The sequence below is a fragment of the Camelina sativa genome, chromosome 14 (assembly GCF_000633955.1).
Source record: "Camelina sativa cultivar DH55 chromosome 14, Cs, whole genome shotgun sequence".
Taxonomy (NCBI): Eukaryota; Viridiplantae; Streptophyta; class Magnoliopsida; order Brassicales; family Brassicaceae; genus Camelina; species Camelina sativa.
In genome coordinates this window covers 14,024,008-14,046,494 of record NC_025698.1, presented here as the reverse complement: position 1 = coordinate 14,046,494, position 22,487 = coordinate 14,024,008, and the positions used below count along the sequence as shown (strand labels likewise).

Genomic DNA, 22,487 nt, shown 5'->3' with positions numbered 1-22,487 from the left:
AATGAATAAACAATATTAGTTATTTCTGTAAAAGTTTATTTGGGTTTTATTGTCTTTAAAAGGACGAAAGGTATGCCTATGCAAGGAAAAGGATGAAATGGGGTGTGATCGATCCAGCTAATCGCTTTTTTAAGGCCATGTTCCGAGGACAAAAAATAATTGACAGCCAAAGTTATTATTTTGTTTTAAGGGAAATTTAATTATTAATATCCTTAAAAAGTTTATTTTTAGCCCTAATTGCGTGCCTTTTTAACGAGACTGTTGGTATATTTTCTAGCTGTTTATCTCTTTCAAGTTTTTTTCCCTCTTTTATATTGGTAGAAGTGGAAATTTTCAAGGATATTTGCTCTCAAGTCAAATTTAATTTTTCACTATTTGGATGTTTTTGAACATAGTTATGTTATTATTAATTTACGATATTCATTATTGTTCGTATAATTTCTTTTGTCATAAAATAGAGATTATGTATCTTATACACTCTTTTATAATTTCTGTTATAATTTAATTGTTACAAAAACTACAGTATAAATCATGAATATTTTGTGCAAAGTTAATTTACTGAAAAGTTAAGAAAAGCACATGTTATTGGTTAACTTTTGACGCACAGAAGTTCACGTTAATTTACCTTTTAATCAAACCATCGCATACATGTAAAAAGATCGATCATATATATGTTCCATTCTTTTTTGTAATGATCGTCAACTAATTTAATCTTCAATTACGATTATTACAATTTTCTTTTTGTTTTCTATAAAAATCACTCATTTCCTAAAATATTTCATCAGTCTTACAACTTTATCTTTTCATTAAAGTCTTACGAAATAACATCATAACTTAATCATGTGTAGCAACTATCAACCCTAGCAAAATAATTTGAGAATATCGAGGCGCTAATAGATGTTAGACTAGTTATAATTACTCTATAACTAATATTTCTTCTATGTATAGAATTATGGAAATTAAAGTAAATTATACATCAATGTGATATATTGTAGTACTAGTTTGACAAGGAAAAAGACACATTAGTACTAGGCTGCTAGCTAGTTTGGTTCAGATTGATATATGTATCTAATATCCGTTTTTTTACTGCGACACCTTACACCTATCTAGCGATTGATGGTCTGTATGCTAGAAATGTGTAAATTAAAATAAAGGTACGTGCATCTTGTTTATTTTTGTAAGATTGTTATATATATATATATATATATATATATATATATATATATGTAGGAGTAGTACTTGAGTTGCACTTAATTACATATATGCAGATACAGAGAAAGGTTGCATGAGTGTCTTGTTTAAAAAATAAAATATCTTTATCCTTTAGATTAGAAATGAGGCAAGTGGAATGGGCAGAGAGTGGAGAGGAATATGATGACAGTATCTGTCAAAATGTCAATAATAAGATAGATTACTTGGAATTGCACATAGAATATAATATGTATACATGCATGATGGGAAGTTGAATCAAACTAAAAGGAAACCATAAAAGGGAGCGTGAAGAGAGAATGAAAGGCTAATAATAAAGAAATGATGTTGGAGAAATAAAGTAAGAGTAGAAATTGGTAAAGCATCTATTCTTTTTTTTTTTTCTTTTATATTCAAAGGGAAAAATGTGGTTTATATATTCGATCGATGGTTGTAGGAAGACATGAATATACAAAAGAAAACCCTAAAATGGGTATAATAAAATCCCAAAAAGAAAGAGAAAAATAATGAAAAAGAGAGTTGGGCATGCATGATGGTGTTTGGTATCCCCACAGCCCGAGGACCCAAACTACAGACGACGTGGGGACTGTTCTGCTCTTTCTCTGAAGTGCATGTGACCCCCACCCGATTGTTTTCACGTATATATACATAACTGTTTGTTTGCAAAATAATACATTTTTTAAACTTAATTGGAATTGTACTACATTTACTATTTATAATTAGAAAAATAGATGAGTTTTACTATTTGTGTAATAGAAAAGATGTGAAATAGATAAAAAAGTGGGGTATAGTATAGTAGTGTAAAATTACAAAAGGATAGCTGCATAAAAGACATCGGTACAACATATTTAGTGTACACATTTATTACACACATATAAATATTTTTATTTCATTCATATTAAATATATTATATATCAGCTTTACGGATAAAAACATGTATATTAACATATATATAAGTACACTAAATGAACTGTACGGATTAAACTTGTATATTATTATTCATTTGTACACTTGATATTTGTACACATTATTATGTGTACAGACACTTGTACACATTATAATGTGTACAGACACATGTACACTTAATAAGGTCTACGGATACAAAACTTATAAAAGATATTTAACATTATCAAATATAATCATTATACAAAATGCATATCAAATTATAAAGAAAAAGCATAGATTTTTTTGTATCTGTAAAAAAATTAAAAAAATATATATATATATATTAAATAGTACTTTAGTTATTAGATTCAAAGAATAATTTAATAAAATATATATATATATATATATATATATATATATATTTAATTTCAATGGCACATTTGTAAATAAACTGATTAGTAGAGGATTAAAAAGTAATTCAAATAGTAATAAATAGTGAAAGTGTGTGTTTTGCCAATTTTAAATAGTGAATGTACTAATTCTCCAATTAAGTTTAAAAAATGTACTAAAACTCCAATTTTCTCGATACATAAATACTCTATATAACCGGACTGAACCACAAATTTACGAAACCGAATAATTTTGCTATTTAAGATGTCTATAGTGGATGCCTGAAAGTAAACCATACATATGGTTTTGTAGATGGTGAAACTCAATCTTGAACTTCGATTCATATAACAAGTTTTGAGTTTTCTATCAATTCGAACAAATTACTGAATAATATACACTTTGCACTCCGATTGATTTACATGATTCATTTTGGTCTAATCCCTACATGCTTTTTCTTCCACATACGTTGTACTTGTATATTAGTATAGAATTGTGAAGTCTTTGCTGCTGCTGTCATATTCTTACCTTCCGGAAGAGCTATTATGTGGTTTTTATCACTTTCACTTTTATAATGTACGAAATGTCTATATAAAGCTCAAAGTTTATTGAGTTAAACAAAAAACTCATATAGTTTAATCCCTAATATCTGCCCATAAATATTTTTACTCGTTTAACAAACTTCCCGATGAAATAAAGCAAGACTTTCCCTAAACTATAAAAAAGTTTGTGCAAATTTGTGAATGTTTAGTGAAATATATTTCTTAATTTCTGATTGTTTAGTTCTATGATCAGTTACTGAAGAATTTTTTTTTTTTTGATTTTTTGCGACGGTAATAATTAAGCATGAAACTTACGTGGACTAAGAGTGATATGTGATTGCAGCTGACTAATCTTAGTAAAATATTCTAAGAAATTGTTACTAAATAGTTGCGAAGATTTGACGAAATTGTGGCATAGACTGATAGACTATTCCGTCGTCAAATATCGCTAATTTATTGTAGTAAAATTCAAAAAGGGTGTAAAACAGAATAAAGATAACTGTGTAGTGAGGAACCTTTTTGAGCATGCAATTTTTAGATGCGATCGGAATACTCATTTAAGTGTACCATGGTCTTTTTATTTTGGTAAAGACACTTTAGTCCGACCTGAAATTCGCAAACATGTATAGTATATTTTTAACTCGGTTTGGTCAGATCCGGGTTTTCTCGGATTCATATATATGTCAAAGTCCAGCCTAGTCCGAACATGACTTGACTACAAGATAAACCATGAGTTTGTTCAGGGACAATGCAAATTATAAACATTTTGCGAATTTGTTCAGATATTTTTTCCTGAGGGTGGACATGATAAATTATGTATGGTGCTCTCTACCCTCATGTTATATATGACTTAACATTTTGCGGATTCAGACATGATAAATAATCACTAGTTAACATGAGGGTAGAGAGCACTATATAACATCTCTGAGTTTCCCAACTTTTAAAGATTCAGATATTTTTTCCTACGTTAACACTCTCAAAATCAAGACACCCACCTTATTAAAATCGAAACAAAACTCACACCGAGCATCAACAGTTAACATGATCTGAATGCTATTTGCGAAAGCTAGTGTCTGTTATTAACTAACGAGTGAGATCGGTAAGACCATCAGCAAACATGAAATTTTGAACCCGAGTAAGATGTTGCTTCTTGAAGATGTTCATGTGATGTGATGTGAGAAAATACACTAGCATATATATCATTATACCATCCTATTCGTTGTTGACCATAGATTTACATCAGAGCTAGGGCTTGAGGAATATAATCACTTTGATAACCGTTATCAAAGTGACTCCAACATTTAATAAAAAACTACAGATTTGACAAGGTCGGTAAGAACCTTGATTCTTTTTTTGCTTTTCTTCTCAAAGTTGTTTTGGTTAGACCTAGTGAATGTGCCATGTTGAGGAAATGCACAACCAAGAGTTGAAAATTTCTCACAACCTTGTAACCACTAAACCTATTGAATGCTTCCTCTGCCTTATTGGCTAATGCCCCATAACATGTATATTGTTTAGAGAAAGTTCACAAGGAGGTGTTTCATTTTCATAAAAAAGGCAAAAATGGCTCATATTCTTTGCTAAGATCTTGAAACAAAACGAAAAGATCTTTATCGCTCGGAGTTTAGACACTAGCTTTCCAATATGGCTAAGTTATTCACACAACAACTTAGTATTAGATAAGAAGCTCCTGCAGTTCAAACAGAGACTGTATCTTCTGCTTTTGGGTCCAAGACCTCAGCGGATATGGGTCGCGATCACAAAAGTAAGCCCACCAACACTTTGTTACCCTGCAACGGTAACAAAGACAATACAGAGAATGAGACAAATCATACAAGATTACCAGCAGACCAACGTATGGGATTCACAGCTCAACAACTTTGTTTGCAGAACAGATTTGATGCTCTTGGTCTCCCCTCAATGATGTGTGTGCAGTGACGTGTACCCTAGGTTCCTTCTATTGTGTTTCTCTATATAAACAACATTAAGTCGTTGTATAGAATTCAAGAAGAAATAATAAAGTTAAGATTTCTCTTCATATTTTACAAATCTTTCATGGTATCAGAGCCAACCGCCATGGCTGATAACTCTGATTCTTCTTCCGCTCTTTGTTTTACACATTGCGTGACTTTGAAACTCTGTTCCACTAACTATCTGTTGTGGAAGATTAGTTTGAAACTTGGCTTAACAATCAAAGGCTACTCGGTCATGTTACTGGAAGCACACCGTGTCCCCCTGCTACGAGATCTCTCAAAAAGGGTGAAACTGTCTCAGAGGCTCCAAATTCGGACTTTCTCGCTTGGATTAACAATGACCAGAAGATTATGGGATGGTTGATAGGCTTGCTGACTGAAGAGGCTCTCAGGTCTGTTTATGGTCTTCACACTTCCGGTGAGGTATGGTTTTCTCTCGCCAAAAAGTACAATCATATCTCTGCATCTAGGAAGAGTGATTTGCAACGTCGTTTACACTCTACTGATAAGGAATGAAAACCTTTAGCTGAGTATCTGAATACTATTAAGCAGATATGTGACCATCTTCACTCCATAGGGTATTCTGTTCCAGAAAATGAGAAAATTTTTGGAGTTCTGAATGGCTTAGGTCAGGAATACGAGTCTATTGCCACTGTGATTGAAAGTCAAATGGATACCTTCCCTATGAGCTATGATAATGTTGTGATAAAGCTAACCAATTTTGACGACAAGATACAGAAGTATGCTGGTTCTTCTGTTTCACCTCATTTGGCTTTCACAACGGACAGAGACCACTCCAATCGTGGTAGAGGATAGTCTCGTGGTCGTTCTAGTGGTTATCGTGGTCGTGGAAACTACTCAACAAGGGGCAGAGGCTTTCATCAGCAGATCTCCAATGGCCAGTCCCCAGACTCTGGTATACGGCCCACTTGTCAAATCTGCAACAAGTATGGTCATTCTGCTCACAAGTGTTACAAGCGGTATGACCATTCTTATCATGGTGAAGAGCTCCCTCATGCGTTTGCAACGATGCAGATTTCTGGTTCACCTGGTCATGAATGGACTGCTGACTCAGGTGCCACTTCACACATCACGATCTCTACTGCTCAACTTCAAACTGTGCAACCTTACAGTGGGGAAGACTCTCTGATTGTGGGAAATGGTGATTTCTTGCCCATAACACACATTGGGTCCTCCGTTCTTCCTAGTACTCAAGGTAACCTTCCGTTACAGGATGTTCTTGTTTGTCCTCAAATTACAAAGTCGTTATTATCGGTTTCAAAACTTACCTCTGATTATCCTTGTGCCATTGAGTTTGATTCTGATGGTGTTATTATTATTAAGGACAAGTGGACAAGACAGCTCCTCACCAAAGGACCCCGCCGTAAAGATCTGTATCTGTTGGAGAATCCGCAGACAATTGCTTGTTGTCTTGCTTGTTACTCTTCTAGACAACAAGCAACAAGTGATGAGGTGTGGCACATGAGGCTAGGTCATCCTCATCAAGATGTTCTCCAACGGCTGTCCAAGAATAAAGCCATAGTTATTAATAAGTTAAGCAATCAGTTGTGTGATGCTTGTCAAATGGGAAAAGTGTGCAAACTTCCCTTTGTTTCTTCTGCTTTTGTTTCCAGTAGACCATTAGAACGTATTTATTGTGACTTATGGGGACCTTCTCCTGTTGTTTCCACTCAAGGTTTTCGCTATTATGTAATCTTCATTGATCATTATTCCCGTTTTACTTGGTTCTATCCTCTTCGTCTCAAGTCAGATTTCTTCACAGTGTTTGTTCAATTTCAAAGACTGGTAGAAAATCAGTTTCAACAGAGGATTGGAATGTTTCAATGTGATGGAGGGGGTGAGTTTATAAGCAATAGGTTTCTTGATCATCTTGTTCAGTGTGGGATTAAACAACAAGTCTCCTGTCCTCACACTCCACAGCAAAACGGCCTTGTTGCATGCAAACACAGACATATCACTGAATTGGGGCTTTCTATGTTATTCCAAGGAAAATTTCCTCACAATCTCTGAGTTGAACCTTTCATTACGGCAAATTTTCTTGGTAATCTTCTTCCCTCCTCTGTACACGATGATCATAAGAGTCCGTATGAAATGCTTCATGGAAAAGCTCCAGTTTACACTGCTCTACGTGTATTCGGATGTGCCTGCTATCCAAACCTACGACCGTATTCACATAACAAGTTTGATCCTAAGTCTCTTATGTGTGTTTTTGTTGGATACAATGAAAAGTACAAAGGATATAGGTGCTATCATCCACCTACTGGGAGAGTTTTTATCAATCGACATGTCTTGTTCGATGAATCAAAGTTTTCTTTTACAGATGTTTACAAGAGGAATGTGTCTTCTGTTCAAACACCTTTACTCACGTCTTGGCAGGAGAGTTTTCAGCACGAAGATAATTCAGAAGTTGCAGAGACCTCTTCGAACAGTTTGCAGAGGAGTGACTGCTCCAATGATGATGGAGGGGCAAGTTCTGGGTGTACGGCAGACTTTGATTCTGTTCCTATAGGTAACAGCTTACCTTCTCCATCACATCTGAGTTTGTCACCCTCCTCGAGTCAAGCCACGACAATTCAAACAGAGATCTTAGTCGAAACTTCTTCTTGCAGTCAAGACTGTTCTCTTCAAGACTCTGCATCGCCTGCGAACTCTCCTCAGACTACATCGTCAACGTCTACTGCTCCTATCTCTCCATTTTCGTTTCCAAACAACCCCATGTTTCACCCTATGATAACACGTGCTAAAGCTGGTATAGTAAAGCCGAATCCCAGATATGCTCTGTTTACAGTTAAAAGTAACTATCCAGAACCTAAAACTGTGAATACAGCTCTCAAAGATCTAGGCTGGACTAATGCCATGGGAGATGAAGTGAGTTCCTTTCATGAAACTCACACATTTGATTTGGTTCCACCTGATCATTGTCCAAATCCACTCGGTTGCAAGTGGATTTTTAAAACAAAACTGAAAGTTGATGGCTCTCTCGATCGCCTAAAGGAGAGGTTAGTCGCAAAGGGTTATGAACAATAAGAGGGGGTTGATTATTTGGAAACTTATCTTCCAGTGATACGCACAGCAACAGTGCGTTCAGTTCTACACACTACAACGGTTCACAAGTGGCCTATTAAACAACTTGATGTTAAAAATGCATTTTTACATGGAGACTTAAAAGAGACAGTCTACATGCATCAACCACCAGGCTTTGAGGATAAAGAGAAGCATGACTATATTTGCAAACTAAACAAGGCAATATATGGGTTGAAACAAGCTCCTAGAGCTTGGTTTGACAAGTTCAGTACTTTTCTCATCGACTATGGCTTTACCTGCACCTATGTGGATGCTTCTCTGTTCACATATCATAAAGGCAAAGATAAATTGTTTCTTCTCCTATATGTTGATGATATGCTTTTGACAGGTAACAATCCTCATCTTGTAGATCAATTGCTTGGGAATCTCAACAAAGAGTTTTGGATGTAAGACTTAGGCGGTCTCCAATACTTCTTGGGGATTCAAGCTCATTCTCACTCTAACGGTCTCTTCCTCAACCAAGAAAAATATGCTCTCGATCTCTTGGTGACTGCTGGAATGGCAGATTGTGCTCTTATGCCAACACCTCTGCCTTTACAACTTGACAAGGTCCATGGACACCATGTTCCTTTTTCCGACCCCACTTACTTTCTCAGCTTAGCAGGTAAGCTCCAGTATCTCACCTTAACCAGACCAGACATTCAGTTTGCTGTGAATCTTGTATGTCAGAAGATGCATTCTCCATCTATGGCTGACTTCTATCTACTAAAGCGAGTCTTGCGCTACTTAAAAGGAACAATTAGTATGGGGCTTAATATTTACTCCAACACTGATTCCACTCTTTGAGCTTATAGTGACAGTGATTGGGCAAATTGTAAAGAGACACGAAGATCTGTTGGTGGTTTTTGTACTTTCCTTGGTTCAAATATCATCAACTGTTCTGCAAAACGCCATCCTACGGTGTCGAGATCATCTACTGAAGCTGAGTACCGCACCTTGTCTATTGCAGCATCTGAACTCAAGTGGATCTCTCTGTTTCTTCGAGAAACTGGAGTGTCTCAACCTGCAACACCAGAACTGTACTATGACAATCTATCTGCCGTTTACTTGACTGCAAATCCTGCAATGCACAATCGTTCCAAGTCCTTTGATGTGGATTTTCACTTTGTGCGAGAAAGAGTGGCCTTAGGTGCTTTGATCGTCAAACATGTTCCAGCTGAGTATCAGCTAGCTGACATCTTTACCAAGTCCCTAGCTCAGCAACCATTTGTTGATCTTCGGTACAAACTTGGAGTTGTTTTGCCTCCCACTCCAAGTTTGAGGGGGTGTATTAGACAAGAAGCTCCTGCAGTTCAAACAGAGACTGTGTCTTCTGCTTTTGGATCCAAGGCCTCAACGGATGTGGGCCGTGATCACAAAAGTAAGTCCACTAACACTTTGTTACCCTGCAACGGTAACAAAGACAATAAAGAGAATGAGACAAATCGTACAAGATTACCAGCAGACCAGCGTACGGGATTCACAGCTCAACAACTCTGTTTGCAGAACAGATTTGATGCTCTTGGTATCCCCTCAATCATGTGTGTGCAGTGACGTGTACCCTAGGTTCTTTCTATCGTGTTTCTCTATATAAATAGTATTAAGTCGTTGTATAGAATTCAAGAAAGAAATAATAAAGTTAAGATTTTTCGTTCATATTTTACAAATCTTTCACTTAGAACCACGAAGATAGCTAGACATATCTCGATTTGACTATGTCCCTTAGTAATAACTTGTATCGAGATAGAAGTCAATAAAATCAAAATCCCGAGATACATACATAGCTAATGCAATATAGAGATCATGTTTACAAGTTGACTTTTTATTATTATTAGCAAGCATTTAATGTGACAGTATTTAGCATCGAATGTGACTTTTATTCTTCTTCGATTGTTTACATATTAATATTTGTAACTACGGTTCATCGAATGTGAGCTGTCGTTGCTGTGAATTACTGCCATTTTTAAAAATATTGTATATACAGTAGATGATTGCAAAAGTTGACAATTTTAGGGAGGGAAATTATGGTTTGATTATAAATTTGTTGTATAAAGTCATTTTTATTTTGGTCAAAAGACTCAAAACAAAAGTTATTTTTATTTATAAATCAAAATGGGATACAAAAGAAACAGGAATTGTGGTAAATCACATGCTTGCAATGATTATGCTTTTTAATTTTTCTTTCCACGCAGCGCGCAAGTCCTAATAAGGGCTTTATCTTCATTGACCAACTTTAACGCAACAAAAACCTCCACTCTCTCCTTTCATTACCAACCCTTATATGCTATCACTCTAATCACAAGTCAGTGAATCCCATAAAAACATACCAATCTGTTTTGTTATTCTTTAATATGTTAAACCCATAAACACACGCAACCCCCAGCGATCACACTTGTTCTACACTAACCAAGTTACCAAAATGTATTTTGTTTTACCCATCCACTTGTTCCACATTGTCCAAAAGAAGGCCAGATTATAAATGTTTGTTTTCATTATGCTATCACTAATACATGTTTTTTTAATCCAATTAACTACCTTAAGACATTGCCTTCAAAAAGTTAAAACTCGTATTAATGCCCACTCACACACCAACACGACCACTCGTTTATATGAAAAAAAAAATGAGAAGACGAAGAAATGAAGATGAAAACGAGAATGATAAGAGAGACGTTCAAGGAAAAGAAGAGTGAGGTTGATCAAAGTGGAGAAGCTGAGTTGCACATTTGGGGCAATCCTTTGAGAGTTTAGGTACCATGTAATACATGAAACAAGCTTTGCAACCAGCTACCACAAGAACATCTTCTTCTTCTTCTTCTTCTTCATCGTCTTTTCGATATTTCCTCGATGAAGGAGACGAATCCGATGAAGACTCCTGGCTTTCATAATACGAACTACCTTCTTCTGATGAAAACACAGTTCCATACGATTCTCCACTGGATTGATCTACATTGTTGCTTCTCGCCAATTTCCTAGGATCTTCTTCCTTCACTCTCATTCCATCATTCCAGTTTCTGTAGTAAACCTCTCCTGTCTTCATTACAGAAGTAATAAAACTTAAAAACTCCTTTGATGCTAAAGCTAAATAACCTAATGTACCAGACTACCAGAAGTAAATATTTTTTTTTACTTTCTTTCTGTGCAATGCAAAATAATGCACCCCAAGTTCTGTGACAAAATAGCTTGGACTAGATTTATCATTTATGCAAATCTCACTGTACGAAAAGAACATATGCTCCATTAAAGAAAATCATCAAGCAGATAAAAAGATTGAATGCAAAAACAACACTCTGGTAAAATCTCAAGGTCAAGCCCTCTGATACTTCCCAAATATATATCTCTTCCCCAAGAAACCCAAAGAAAGTACCAGTAATAAATGAGAAAAAAAAAATTATAAGGAAACAAAAAGAGGTTGGTTTAGTGTTTTTTTACCTTGAGATCAAGACACTGTTCCAAATGAGAAGGAACAGAGAAGTGAGAATTGAGGTCCAAGAATCTATCTGAGATGGGGATATGTTCGTCTGTCATACCAAACCCATCTCCAATACTTCTTCTCTGATTACTCAGTGAACAATTCTGCATCGATCTCTCCAGATACTCTGTTATCGTCTCCATGTTCCCGGAATGTTTCCAAAAACAGAGGAGAAGAAAAGAAACAAAAGAGAATTTTCAAGATAGAAAGAAAAAAAACAGAGACGAAGGAAGATTCTTTAAAAACAAAAAAAAAGAAAATAGAAAAAGAGAGAGAGTTTGAGGGTAGTTTGGGGCTTTCGATGAGGTCACGCGCCGTGTTATATATGTTGGGTAAAGAGAAAGCTGGAGGAGGCGTAGCTGTCAGGTAACAGATGAAGCACTGAGGCTCGCATTTTGTCGCACGTCTGTGTTATTTTTTCCAAACATATGACCAACCTCTCTACACGCGCGGCTCATGCCTGTGAGACGTGAGACAAATACAAACATAATCATGTTAATTATCTGTTAGTGCTCACTTTATCTTTATCAATGGTACTTTGGGCGCTGTGAATCAGATCCTTCATGTTGCATCATCAACTTTAATAGTTATTACCTCGTAGAAACATATCATTCTTGTTCAAAACTAAAAACACCAGACAACAGAACAAGTGAAAAATATGTTCACAGAACCGCAATAACATGTCCAAATAGTTAAAAAGCATTTAAAGGTGATGATGATGATATGAGGAAAGAGGATTTAGTCGTCTGAGTAATTGACGGCGAGATCCCAGTAGTGAACAACACCAGCATCAATGAAAATTTTCTTGGCAGAGGATTCGGTCAAGCATTCTTGTACATGAAACCTATGAAAACTCGGCTTTGCAACGCTTCCTTGCCAAACCAACCAACATTTGTTTTCCCCATTCGCCTCTTCTTCTTCGTCATCCTTCTCTTCCTTCTTCTCTGCCTCTTCCCAGTTTATTCGCCTCAGCATCAGCTTCCCATATCTATTTATCGCTTTGCTTTTGCCCTCAACCACAACAACACTCATTCCCTCCGTCATCACACTACACCCTGTTAGTCTGTTGTCTCTTGCATTCATCTCCACTTTAAATCTTGTTCTAGGATGCGATAGCTTCTTGATCTTGTACACCGACACAAGTGTCTCAACCGTTGTTGGATCATCAAAAAGCTTCCTCTCTTTCTTCTCACGTTTCTCTGCAGGAGTTAGCTTCCGGGCTGCGTTCCTGTCCGTATGAGCCTGCTCACGCTCGGCAGCTGCTGTGCGGATCTCTTTTTCAAGCTTGGTTGGGTCTTGGGTCGCTTCAGACCCAAGAACCTTCATCAAGTTGCTCATCTTCACCTTTGCTTTTGGTGGTTCAAGCAACCCTTGTCGGATCATCTCCTGTTTATCCTTTTCTTTTGCTAGACGCCTCTGTGTTCGCAGTTTCTTCTGTTCCTTCTTTGTCAGTTTGAGAGGTTGGGGTGGTGGAGGCGCTGCCTCTGCAGGTGGCTCTATGGGACGAGGATGCTCAATGTAATGAGTAAGCTTCTCTATCTTAAAATGGTCTTCAGTAATAATGCCATCGGCTATGTCACTGTATTCGCCATTGACGAGGACACTTGCATCCCTGAAACATGAAACAGTTATGAACTAAGAAAACCCATCATGAACATATACAGTGAAAAAAAACCAACACGGCAGAACACAAAGCAGCCAGATTAACTATTTGGACTTGCATTGGAAGATACTAAGTGGTTCATAATCATCAGTCGATTCATGTTACCATATTCTATAAGTAATCATACTGCTGCTGATAACAAAAGCATTGGACTTTCCGAAGTACTATGTGACATATGCCAACACTCAAAGAAATCAAGAATTTGCACTATTAATAGTATACATGCCACCTCAACAAAAAAAACGAGTAATTCAAAAAAAGAAACAAGAATACCAAACAGTTATGTGAATATCATCCATGGATGAGAGCTAACTAATATATAGTTATGGTGATTCATCACTTTCATCAAATACCCCAAAAAGTTGCACGTTTAGTTTGATAAGTGTAGTAGGATGACATGTTTCCATCAAGGTTATGCCAAGTAAATGTCACATCAGAATTCNTTCTTGCATTCATCTCCACTTTAAATCTTGTTCTAGGATGCGATAGCTTCTTGATCTTGTACACCGACACAAGTGTCTCAACCGTTGTTGGATCATCAAAAAGCTTCCTCTCTTTCTTCTCACGTTTCTCTGCAGGAGTTAGCTTCCGGGCTGCGTTCCTGTCCGTATGAGCCTGCTCACGCTCGGCAGCTGCTGTGCGGATCTCTTTTTCAAGCTTGGTTGGGTCTTGGGTCGCTTCAGACCCAAGAACCTTCATCAAGTTGCTCATCTTCACCTTTGCTTTTGGTGGTTCAAGCAACCCTTGTCGGATCATCTCCTGTTTATCCTTTTCTTTTGCTAGACGCCTCTGTGTTCGCAGTTTCTTCTGTTCCTTCTTTGTCAGTTTGAGAGGTTGGGGTGGTGGAGGCGCTGCCTCTGCAGGTGGCTCTATGGGACGAGGATGCTCAATGTAATGAGTAAGCTTCTCTATCTTAAAATGGTCTTCAGTAATAATGCCATCGGCTATGTCACTGTATTCGCCATTGACGAGGACACTTGCATCCCTGAAACATGAAACAGTTATGAACTAAGAAAACCCATCATGAACATATACAGTGAAAAAAAACCAACACGGCAGAACACAAAGCAGCCAGATTAACTATTTGGACTTGCATTGGAAGATACTAAGTGGTTCATAATCATCAGTCGATTCATGTTACCATATTCTATAAGTAATCATACTGCTGCTGATAACAAAAGCATTGGACTTTCCGAAGTACTATGTGACATATGCCAACACTCAAAGAAATCAAGAATTTGCACTATTAATAGTATACATGCCACCTCAACAAAAAAAACGAGTAATTCAAAAAAAGAAACAAGAATACCAAACAGTTATGTGAATATCATCCATGGATGAGAGCTAACTAATATATAGTTATGGTGATTCATCACTTTCATCAAATACCCCAAAAAGTTGCACGTTTAGTTTGATAAGTGTAGTAGGATGACATGTTTCCATCAAGGTTATGCCAAGTAAATGTCACATCAGAATTCAGAAAAAAAAAAGTAACAACTTAGAGCATTAACAGAAAGGACAAGGTGAGAAAATTACGTACCACCACTCAACATCTGGAATTGGCTCCTTCGGCTTCTCTTTTCTCGGGACACGTTCTGATACCTCTATCAAATTTGGATTTATATCATCCTTTGCCTTTGCCAGATGGGCTTGCTTCACCTTCAGCTCCCTTTCTTTTGCTTCACCAAATTGACTCTACAAAGAAAAGATTTAAAAAAACATAGTGAGACATCTATAGAGACCACCAAGAAGGAACATGGTTAAAAGGAATTCATACAAAAGACAATGCATACCTTTAACTTCAAACTCTCAGCATCTCTTGTCCATTTACCTTCCTCAACAAACTGGAAAGTCATACGTTTAGGTCTCACAATCTTTTTTACATCAATACCCATCCGTGGATCAAAATGGGGGTCTTCTTTTAGATCTTCTTCCAGTTGAGGTTTAAGAATCTGAAAAGCGTCTTTCTTCTGTTTGTTTATGTTAACCTGTAAAATCCAAGTACATTAGAAGCTCGATCATAAAAAGAAAAAAACATGAAAACTTATGTCATAAAGAGTAACATTGCTGACCTTCAATGTACTAAGATTGCTTGGTTTAGTCACACTAATAACATTTCCATGTTCATCAATCTCCCTTCCTAGTGCATCCACACGCAGAACAGGGGGCTTGGCGGGTCTCTCTGCAACAGCCGTATCTGAGGGCGCTTGTCCTGAAAATAGGTTGAGAACGGGACCATAGTTTCGATCCAGACGAAATCCCATGTTAGCTGCCAGCTCCTGAGCTCGCTTAACAGCTTCAATGTTAATACTCCCAAGACCAGCAAGGCCAGAATGTGGCACTGCTGATGCAAAAGATGTTCCTGTAGAGACAGCAGGAGTGGTAGTCGATGATGGTACTCTGGTATCTGGGCTAGCTTCTGAAGTTGACTTAGTACCCTTGTTCAACTGCAAAGAGAAGAAAGGGCAATTTATCAAATACAAAGTTGTAAGAGAAGAATGAATGCAAATGTCTAGAATATCTGCAGATCTTATTCTTACCAAAGGAAGTTTCTTCAGTTTATCCGCCAATCCTTTGTGCTTGAACTGTAGAGCTTTCTTAGCTTTGGCTAACGCATCAGAAGACATGTTTGGAGTACTTTTCCCAGCTGTTGATAATGGTCTTCCATCTGTACTAGATTTTCCAGGAACCTCATGAGATCTGACAATACTAGCCTTATTTTCATCCGTTGTATATATCGAAGATACCTTAGTGAGCAGGAGGGTTTGACTAGGGGCCAAAGAAGCTTCCGATGCAACAGAAGTAATTGAAGAGGCGCCCTGCACAGAGACAAGAAGATACAAGCATTTCAAACACCATTCACACAAACCTATTGAAGCTCAAGTAGCAAAGAGGACTCACAAACAGTAGCAATTAACAAAAAAAAGGTATAGAGAACTCACAATCGAAACGCCGCTAGTAGGATTCATAACCCCAGAACCCTCAGTGACGTGAGCACTCTTGTTCTCAGATTCCATAGCCACATCCTCAAACCTGCTCTTCCTCTCACCATTCCCATCAGAAAACCTAGATTTCTTCTTCCCATCCCTAGCCAAATTCTCCTCGTCTCTATCTTTCCTCTTGCTCCTCGATTCCTTCTCTTTAGTTCCTTCGTGAGACCTCTCATGATGATGCCTTTCCCTATCTCTACTCCCTTCCCTCTCGCCTCGCTCTACAGATCTCCGACCTCTCTCCTTACCCCTATCTCTCTCATCCTCCCTATCCTCGCGCCTCGATGAGCGGTAGTGGTCTGAATCACGCCGCTTCGAATCACCATCGCGATCTCGTCGGCGTCCGCCTTCACGTTGCGGAGAATGTTCGGGACTTGAATCACGATCACGATCACGATCGTCACGGTGGCTCCTGGAATATCTCTCCTTATCCATGGCGATTTTAGGGTTTGGGGTTTTTTTTTTTCCTTACTCAGCTTATGAATTGTGCTTCGTCGGTCCTATTAATATACAAAAATTCACAACCGGAATAAACCAGCGAGTCGAGATCTGTCACCGACCCGACGACTACTCGTCAAACAAACTTCCCTTCCCTCTTCCGATTATGGGCCCAAGCCCATTTCTGAGTTACTTTTTAATTGGCTTTCTATGTTGTTTTCCTATAGTTTGGATTTTGGATGATATATCACAATTTACTTTTAGAGGGGGTATTCAAATGAGGAAATTGGAAGATTTTGGGTTTCTATTAAAATTATAAGTTGAGAGCTCCTAAATCCAATGGTATTCAATTTGGAATTTTTATAAAATCATTTAAAATCATTCACAATATCTTGTTATTCAATCAATAATTTGTCAAAATCATATAGAATAATCTGTTATTCAAAATCTAACTTTTTTTTAATAGAAAATCAAAACACATATTTTAGGAAACTTTGGATACATTTTTACATGAGAAATCCAATAGAAAAAAATCACAGCTTAGAAGGTGTTATTTTGAAAGATTTGTTTTTTGAAAAATAAATAGTCAAAACATGTTTCTCTGTGGCGTCACTATGGACATACGTATAAGACTTCCTTCTCGTCCCCACATACTTGGAACTTCCTGCGACAGTCACAGCACTAGGTATGGCTTGCGATTAAATCCACCGGAACTCTTATGCGTGCTTGGGGAGCACACCAGCCATGTTCATTCTGTGGAGAGAAAGATGAGTGAAGAGATCACCTCTTTTTTGCTTGTCCATTCATCTTCACTATATGGTCTGAGCTGACTACTCATCTTCTCCGTCAAAAGCTCAATCCAGATTGGACACGAACTTTTGTCTCTTTACGCTCATCACAGTTGACGCTTTAAGACAAAACGTTACTCCGTATGGCGTTTCAACAACTATCTACAAGTTGTGGCGTGAGAGTAATGGTCGGATACATAATCAAAGCTTCTCTTCAAGCTTGTTCTACGTTTGAATTCTCAGGGAGAGAAACACGAGCCTGAACAGTGAACACTTTAAATTCCTCTTCACTCTCCAAGATGCTCTAGTGTTTGTAATTTGAAGTTATTACAGTGGTTAAGACTGCAAAAGTATGATGAATAAAACTTTGTCGTTCCAACTATAAGCATATGTTGTTTGAGATGGACCTCATTAGCAATTATGCTTTGGGTGCAGATGGTTGTACTTGTGCACTAACAAAGTTAGTGGGATACAACATTCCTCTAAATTTACCATTTAGGTTGAGAAATGTGGAATAGTAATACAATCATCGTAGTCACACTAACATTTCAATTTCTAACTGCAAGAAACAATCTCTAACCCCAAACAGATTTGGTTATATTGGAATGAATCTGCAACAAGATCACAAGAAAAGATGTGTATCTTCATCATTCTTTTGCAACAATAGGATCTGCTTCAGATGCATAATCATGCCTGCAAAAAACACATATATCGATGTCAAAACAGAGATAAAACATCAATAGTGAAGTTTGAAACAAAAGAACTTCAAAGCATATCTCATGCAAATGTAAAGAGTGTTAGAATATTGAGAGGAAGAAGAAGAAAATAGAGTAAGAGACCTTTGTCTCTTCTCTTAGATAGAAGGCAAGAACGAAATTGAGACTTTTATTTATATGAAACTTGTTGGGTTTTTGTTTTACAACACACCACACTTATATATAAACCGTACGGTCGTAACTGTTCGTAACTTGTCACAACCGACAAGTTTAAACAACACATATAATAACACCTGTGTATACACACCTCTTCACTAACTAGACACACATTGATTCATTAAATTATAGAACATAATAAGACCAGAATCAATTACAAACTAACAAAGAGTATTGTTCTGTAGATCTTACTTTATTTTACGAGTAAGTTGGTATATGCCTGTCACCGCCATACCAAGACTAACACTAAAGAGATTCTAGTTTTTCTGTAAACAAAAGTTACAACAAAATCATAACAAACCAGTAATCCCACTAACCACTTAGTAGTTAGTACTAGAGCAAAGCAAACTATAACACATATAAATGACATGAACATGAGTTGCAGTAAACATACCGGAGTGATTACAGTACTGTAACGTGACCAAATAAGTCCAGTTCCTGTGATCACTAATAACAATAGATATAGAAAACAAAGAACTGTAAGAACATACGAGGCAAGCTGAGGAGATTTGTCAAGAGTATTATTAATACCAAGTTGTTGAGGGTAATGAAGACATAAACATTTGAAACAAACAATATTCTCTCCCAGACACTACTATTGAGGCGCCGCGACCACCATCTCTCCGACGCCGTTAGGGCTCTGGCTCGCCGGCGTCGGGTGCTTTCACCTCCTACGCTTCTCTGCTGCTTCTTGTTCTTCCTCGATTCCTCTTTTAATTCCTTTTCCCCTTTTATTTTCCTCTTTTGAATCTTTTTCAATCCCCGACCAACATCCCAGATCCAGACGAAGAAGATCTGCCCCTGCTCTTGTATCGAAGGATGTGGAGTCCGGCGTACCCCATCCTCAACTATTCTCGCCCAGGCCTACCGTCAAAGGTTTCAAAGTCCCTACATCTCCCAATTTCTTGATCCGGAGTGTGCTCCGCCTCTCAAGAACTCCTTTCCGCAACATCATCCGAACCTTCCCAAGATATGTCGGAGTGGTTGCTTGACGGAGAATCCCCCAGAGTTGTGTTTTGCCCCCGATATTGGACTCCCATCTCACAGACTTGTCACCTCGAGAGCTTTGCAGACCCATGGCCAATACCACCAGAGGAACAAACCTTTTTCTCCCCTCTGACAAACCACCGTGCGATACAACTCCCCTGGCCATCCGCAACCACTCTGCGGATGAGTTATGGACCCGAATTTGGCTTTATGGCATCCCAAATGGTCTTGCCAAATCCCCAAATGACCAGGTTCTCTCTATCTAGCTCCTTGTTATCCTGTAGACTGTTATTAACTTGTTTGACTATACTCGATGTTCGAAGAATGCATCAGAGAATCCATTTAGCTAGTGTGTCTTGGATGTACAATGAGTATGTTAGAACTATGGCGACTGCTCAACTTACGACATTGTCTGTTGGCCCTCAAATCTGGAATTACCATGCATTTCTTAATTCCCAACATTCACACCCTTTCCTGAAGAGCAGGCTATTTGTCTTTGTCCCCGTGTTTTGTCGAATGCAAACTCTGTGTGGAATCCTTGATCACCATTTCCATGGCAGAGAGGACCCATTTGGTTTGCTACGACATTACATTTATTATGTGCACCTGCTATTAGCTTCTTCTCTGGTAAACTCTCCTGCTCCAATTGCCCTGCAACCAACCTCTCCTTCGAAGCTCAGGTTTGATTTCTCTTCGCCAATGTCTTTCCGACTACAAACTTTGTGTGGAATTCTTGATCACCATTTTCATGGCAGAGAGGATCTACCTGTTATGTTACGGTTCTACAATTATGATCAATCCTGAAATCTCATGCTCCTAAGTTCCTGAAGTTTCATGGCATACTAGACCTGAATTCAAATTGTCGAGGCTGTGGTTATGGTCGGAGAAGTTTCTCTACCAAAAACCACCCCTCGATGATTCTAGCTGTTTACTTCAGGTACCACCTTGGTGAGCAAAAATCCACCAGCACCTACATCACCCTCCGGGTGTTTGACCCCCGAATCCCTACCTTGGCTCTACGTCTGCTAGTGCTCCTCACTTCAGTTAGTTCCTTGGTTCTGATTCTGCTACCAACGGCACTGTGTTTGTTGACCGTGACCTACTTGTCATCTCTCGAGATCGTCGATGATGTCCAATCCTGCAACCATGATCCCACATGCCTACAATTGCTTCTTAGCGCTTGTGTCATAGCTCTCATGGAATTTTGCTTGATGTTTCCTTTATGTTTGTTTTTGCATATGGTTTTCGGGAAAGCCCTTCCTTGTAATCGTTTAAACTCTGGGATTCTATATCCCTTTCCTTGTATGTTTTCTATTTGAATGAATAGAATCATCGTTTGTCCAAAAAGTTGTTGAGGGTATGAAAGTGTTTCATGGAGGTTTCTGAAAATCTGCAATGTCATTCTCTTCATAAAAAATCTCTTAAAATCCCCCAATATATTCCTTTAAAATCTAACCAAATCACAAACTAATTTTCCTTTTTTAAAATTGAAAAACTAACAAATCCACCAAAATATCCAAAAAACTATCAAAATTCAGAATCTCTTAAATCCCACCAAATTCTCCAGAATCTCATTTGAATACCCCTTTTACAAAAAATTTCTCAATTTCAATTTTACGAAACAGTGATATTTTAATAATTTGGTGAGTTATTAATTCAAAGTTATCAATTGCTGATTTTTTTTTTGTCAAAAAAAGGGAACGAGTAAATATATTAATTTATCAAAATTAATTATCTGAGTATTAGTTTATATAAGTTATACCGTGTATGTAGAGTATTCCGATGACTAAGGCAGTGAATGTTGACTCTCTAATAAGCGGTATTCAAACTTTTTTAGGAAAAAGCAGTTCAGGTCACCAATCACAAAATAATAGGTTATTTGCGTTTTTCTAAAAAAAAAAAAAACACTGTTGCGGTTTTTGAGGATGAGTATTTATCAAAGGACCACCGTTGTTTTTTAAAAGTGGGTATTATCCAGTGGTTTTAGCAAAGTGGTTTTAGCAATTACGCACTGGACAAAATAAATTCAGATTATTGTTTTTTTTTTTTTTTGATAGCAAAGAGTAATAGTTAACATAGATTTTAATAAACTACTTTATGCCAAATGAGTTTTTTTTATAATTTACATAGTTAAAGATTCTCATAAATAATTAACTTTTCAAATGTGTCTTTTTTTTGAAAAAATAATAATTTACTTCATTATTTGTTCACAAATTATAAAATAATCAGTTTTTAATATGAAACAAAAGATTTATTAAAAAACAAAAAAATATAGTCAACTTTTTGACAAAAAAAATTTGATTAAATTATAGCATATATATTAACTAAAATTAACAACTTTAAAAGGAAATTATAGTTTCCATATAAAGTAAATATGAAATAATATTATTTTAAATGTTGCTTAATTTTATAAAAAATATTACTTCATTATTCTTCACAAATTACAAAATAATCACTTATAATATGGAAAAACAGATCCAAAAAATTTAAGTCAGTTTTAATCAAAATATAAATTAAAGTTATGTCATTTAAAATGTATCATATATATGTTAACTAGATTTAACAGTTTTACAAGTAAACTATAGTTTCTTCTATAATGAAATTATTTCTAAAAGATGTATTTCTTCATTATTTAATAAACAAAATTTTACATGATTAAAACTTTGGTTTTTAAAGTTCATAAATTATAAATAAAAATGAAAATACTATTTCACTAACAATAAAAAATAAATTTACATTTATAATTATATTAATATAATATATTTATTTATAATGTATAACTATAATATGTATTATGCACCGCTTATTGTTTTTTCACCAATCAAACATTATTTTGTACCGTTTATTTTAGAATAATCGTATTTGTCCCGCAAATATATTTGTCCCGCACGAACCGTAGTTGAACCGTACCACACTAGTAAATTTTTTATTCCGCACTACTAAATCGACGGTTATCATTCGGACCCTAAATTATGCTGAAGTGTTTGTGATTAGAGAAAAGATGTTCGAAGCCGTTACTACACTGAATTTTTCTTTTTTTACCCCCTACACTGATTTAAAAATGAACAAAACTCCAAAGGTTCAAAAAAAGTCATTACTATTTACGGAAAGAAATAATGCCAATAAAATCATGTGCTTTG

The 22,487-nt window shown here is 36.8% G+C and overlaps 2 protein-coding genes across 3 annotated transcripts; both read right to left on the bottom strand.

The window, feature by feature from the left end:
• On the bottom strand, positions 10,554-11,943 carry LOC104741414. The gene is made up of 2 exons (XM_010462276.2): positions 11,510-11,943; positions 10,554-11,111 (listed from the first exon to the last, which is right to left on the bottom strand). Exons 1-2 carry the CDS (start codon positions 11,690-11,692, stop codon positions 10,752-10,754), a joined length of 543 nt encoding a protein of 180 aa, XP_010460578.1. The 5' UTR covers positions 11,693-11,943; the 3' UTR covers positions 10,554-10,751.
• On the bottom strand, positions 12,098-16,690 carry LOC104741413 (U4/U6 small nuclear ribonucleoprotein Prp3). Of its 2 annotated transcripts, XM_019236217.1 has the most exons (7): positions 16,155-16,690; positions 15,753-16,031; positions 15,285-15,659; positions 15,006-15,200; positions 14,753-14,907; positions 13,656-14,197; positions 12,110-12,619 (listed from the first exon to the last, which is right to left on the bottom strand). In XM_019236217.1, the coding sequence occupies exons 1-7, from the start codon at positions 16,635-16,637 to the stop codon at positions 12,288-12,290; spliced, it is 2,361 nt and encodes a 786-aa protein (XP_019091762.1). In that variant the 5' UTR covers positions 16,638-16,690; the 3' UTR covers positions 12,110-12,287. The 2 variants fall into 2 exon arrangements, with proteins under 2 accessions (XP_010460577.1, XP_019091762.1); XM_010462275.2 differs by lacking the exon at positions 13,656-14,197 and having other exon boundaries at positions 12,098-13,161.

What these genes read in the sequence shown, in the direction of transcription:
- LOC104741413 (XM_010462275.2), bottom strand. Translation starts at nt 16,637, where the DNA reads ATGGATAAGGAGAGATATTCCAGGAGCCACCGTGACGATCGTGATCGT. An exon ending in CTACTAGCGGCGTTTCGATT is followed by an intron (nt 16,032 to 16,154) that starts GTGAGTTCTCTA and finishes GTCTCTGTGCAG; the next exon opens with GGCGCCTCTTCAATTACTTC. An exon ending in GCAATCTTAGTACATTGAAG is followed by an intron (nt 15,201 to 15,284) that starts GTCAGCAATGTT and finishes TGGATTTTACAG; the next exon opens with GTTAACATAAACAAACAGAA.
- LOC104741414 (XM_010462276.2), bottom strand. Translation starts at nt 11,692, where the DNA reads ATGGAGACGATAACAGAGTATCTGGAGAGATCGATGCAGAATTGTTCA. An exon ending in AACAGTGTCTTGATCTCAAG is followed by an intron (nt 11,112 to 11,509) that starts GTAAAAAAACAC and finishes TCTGTAATGAAG; the next exon opens with ACAGGAGAGGTTTACTACAG.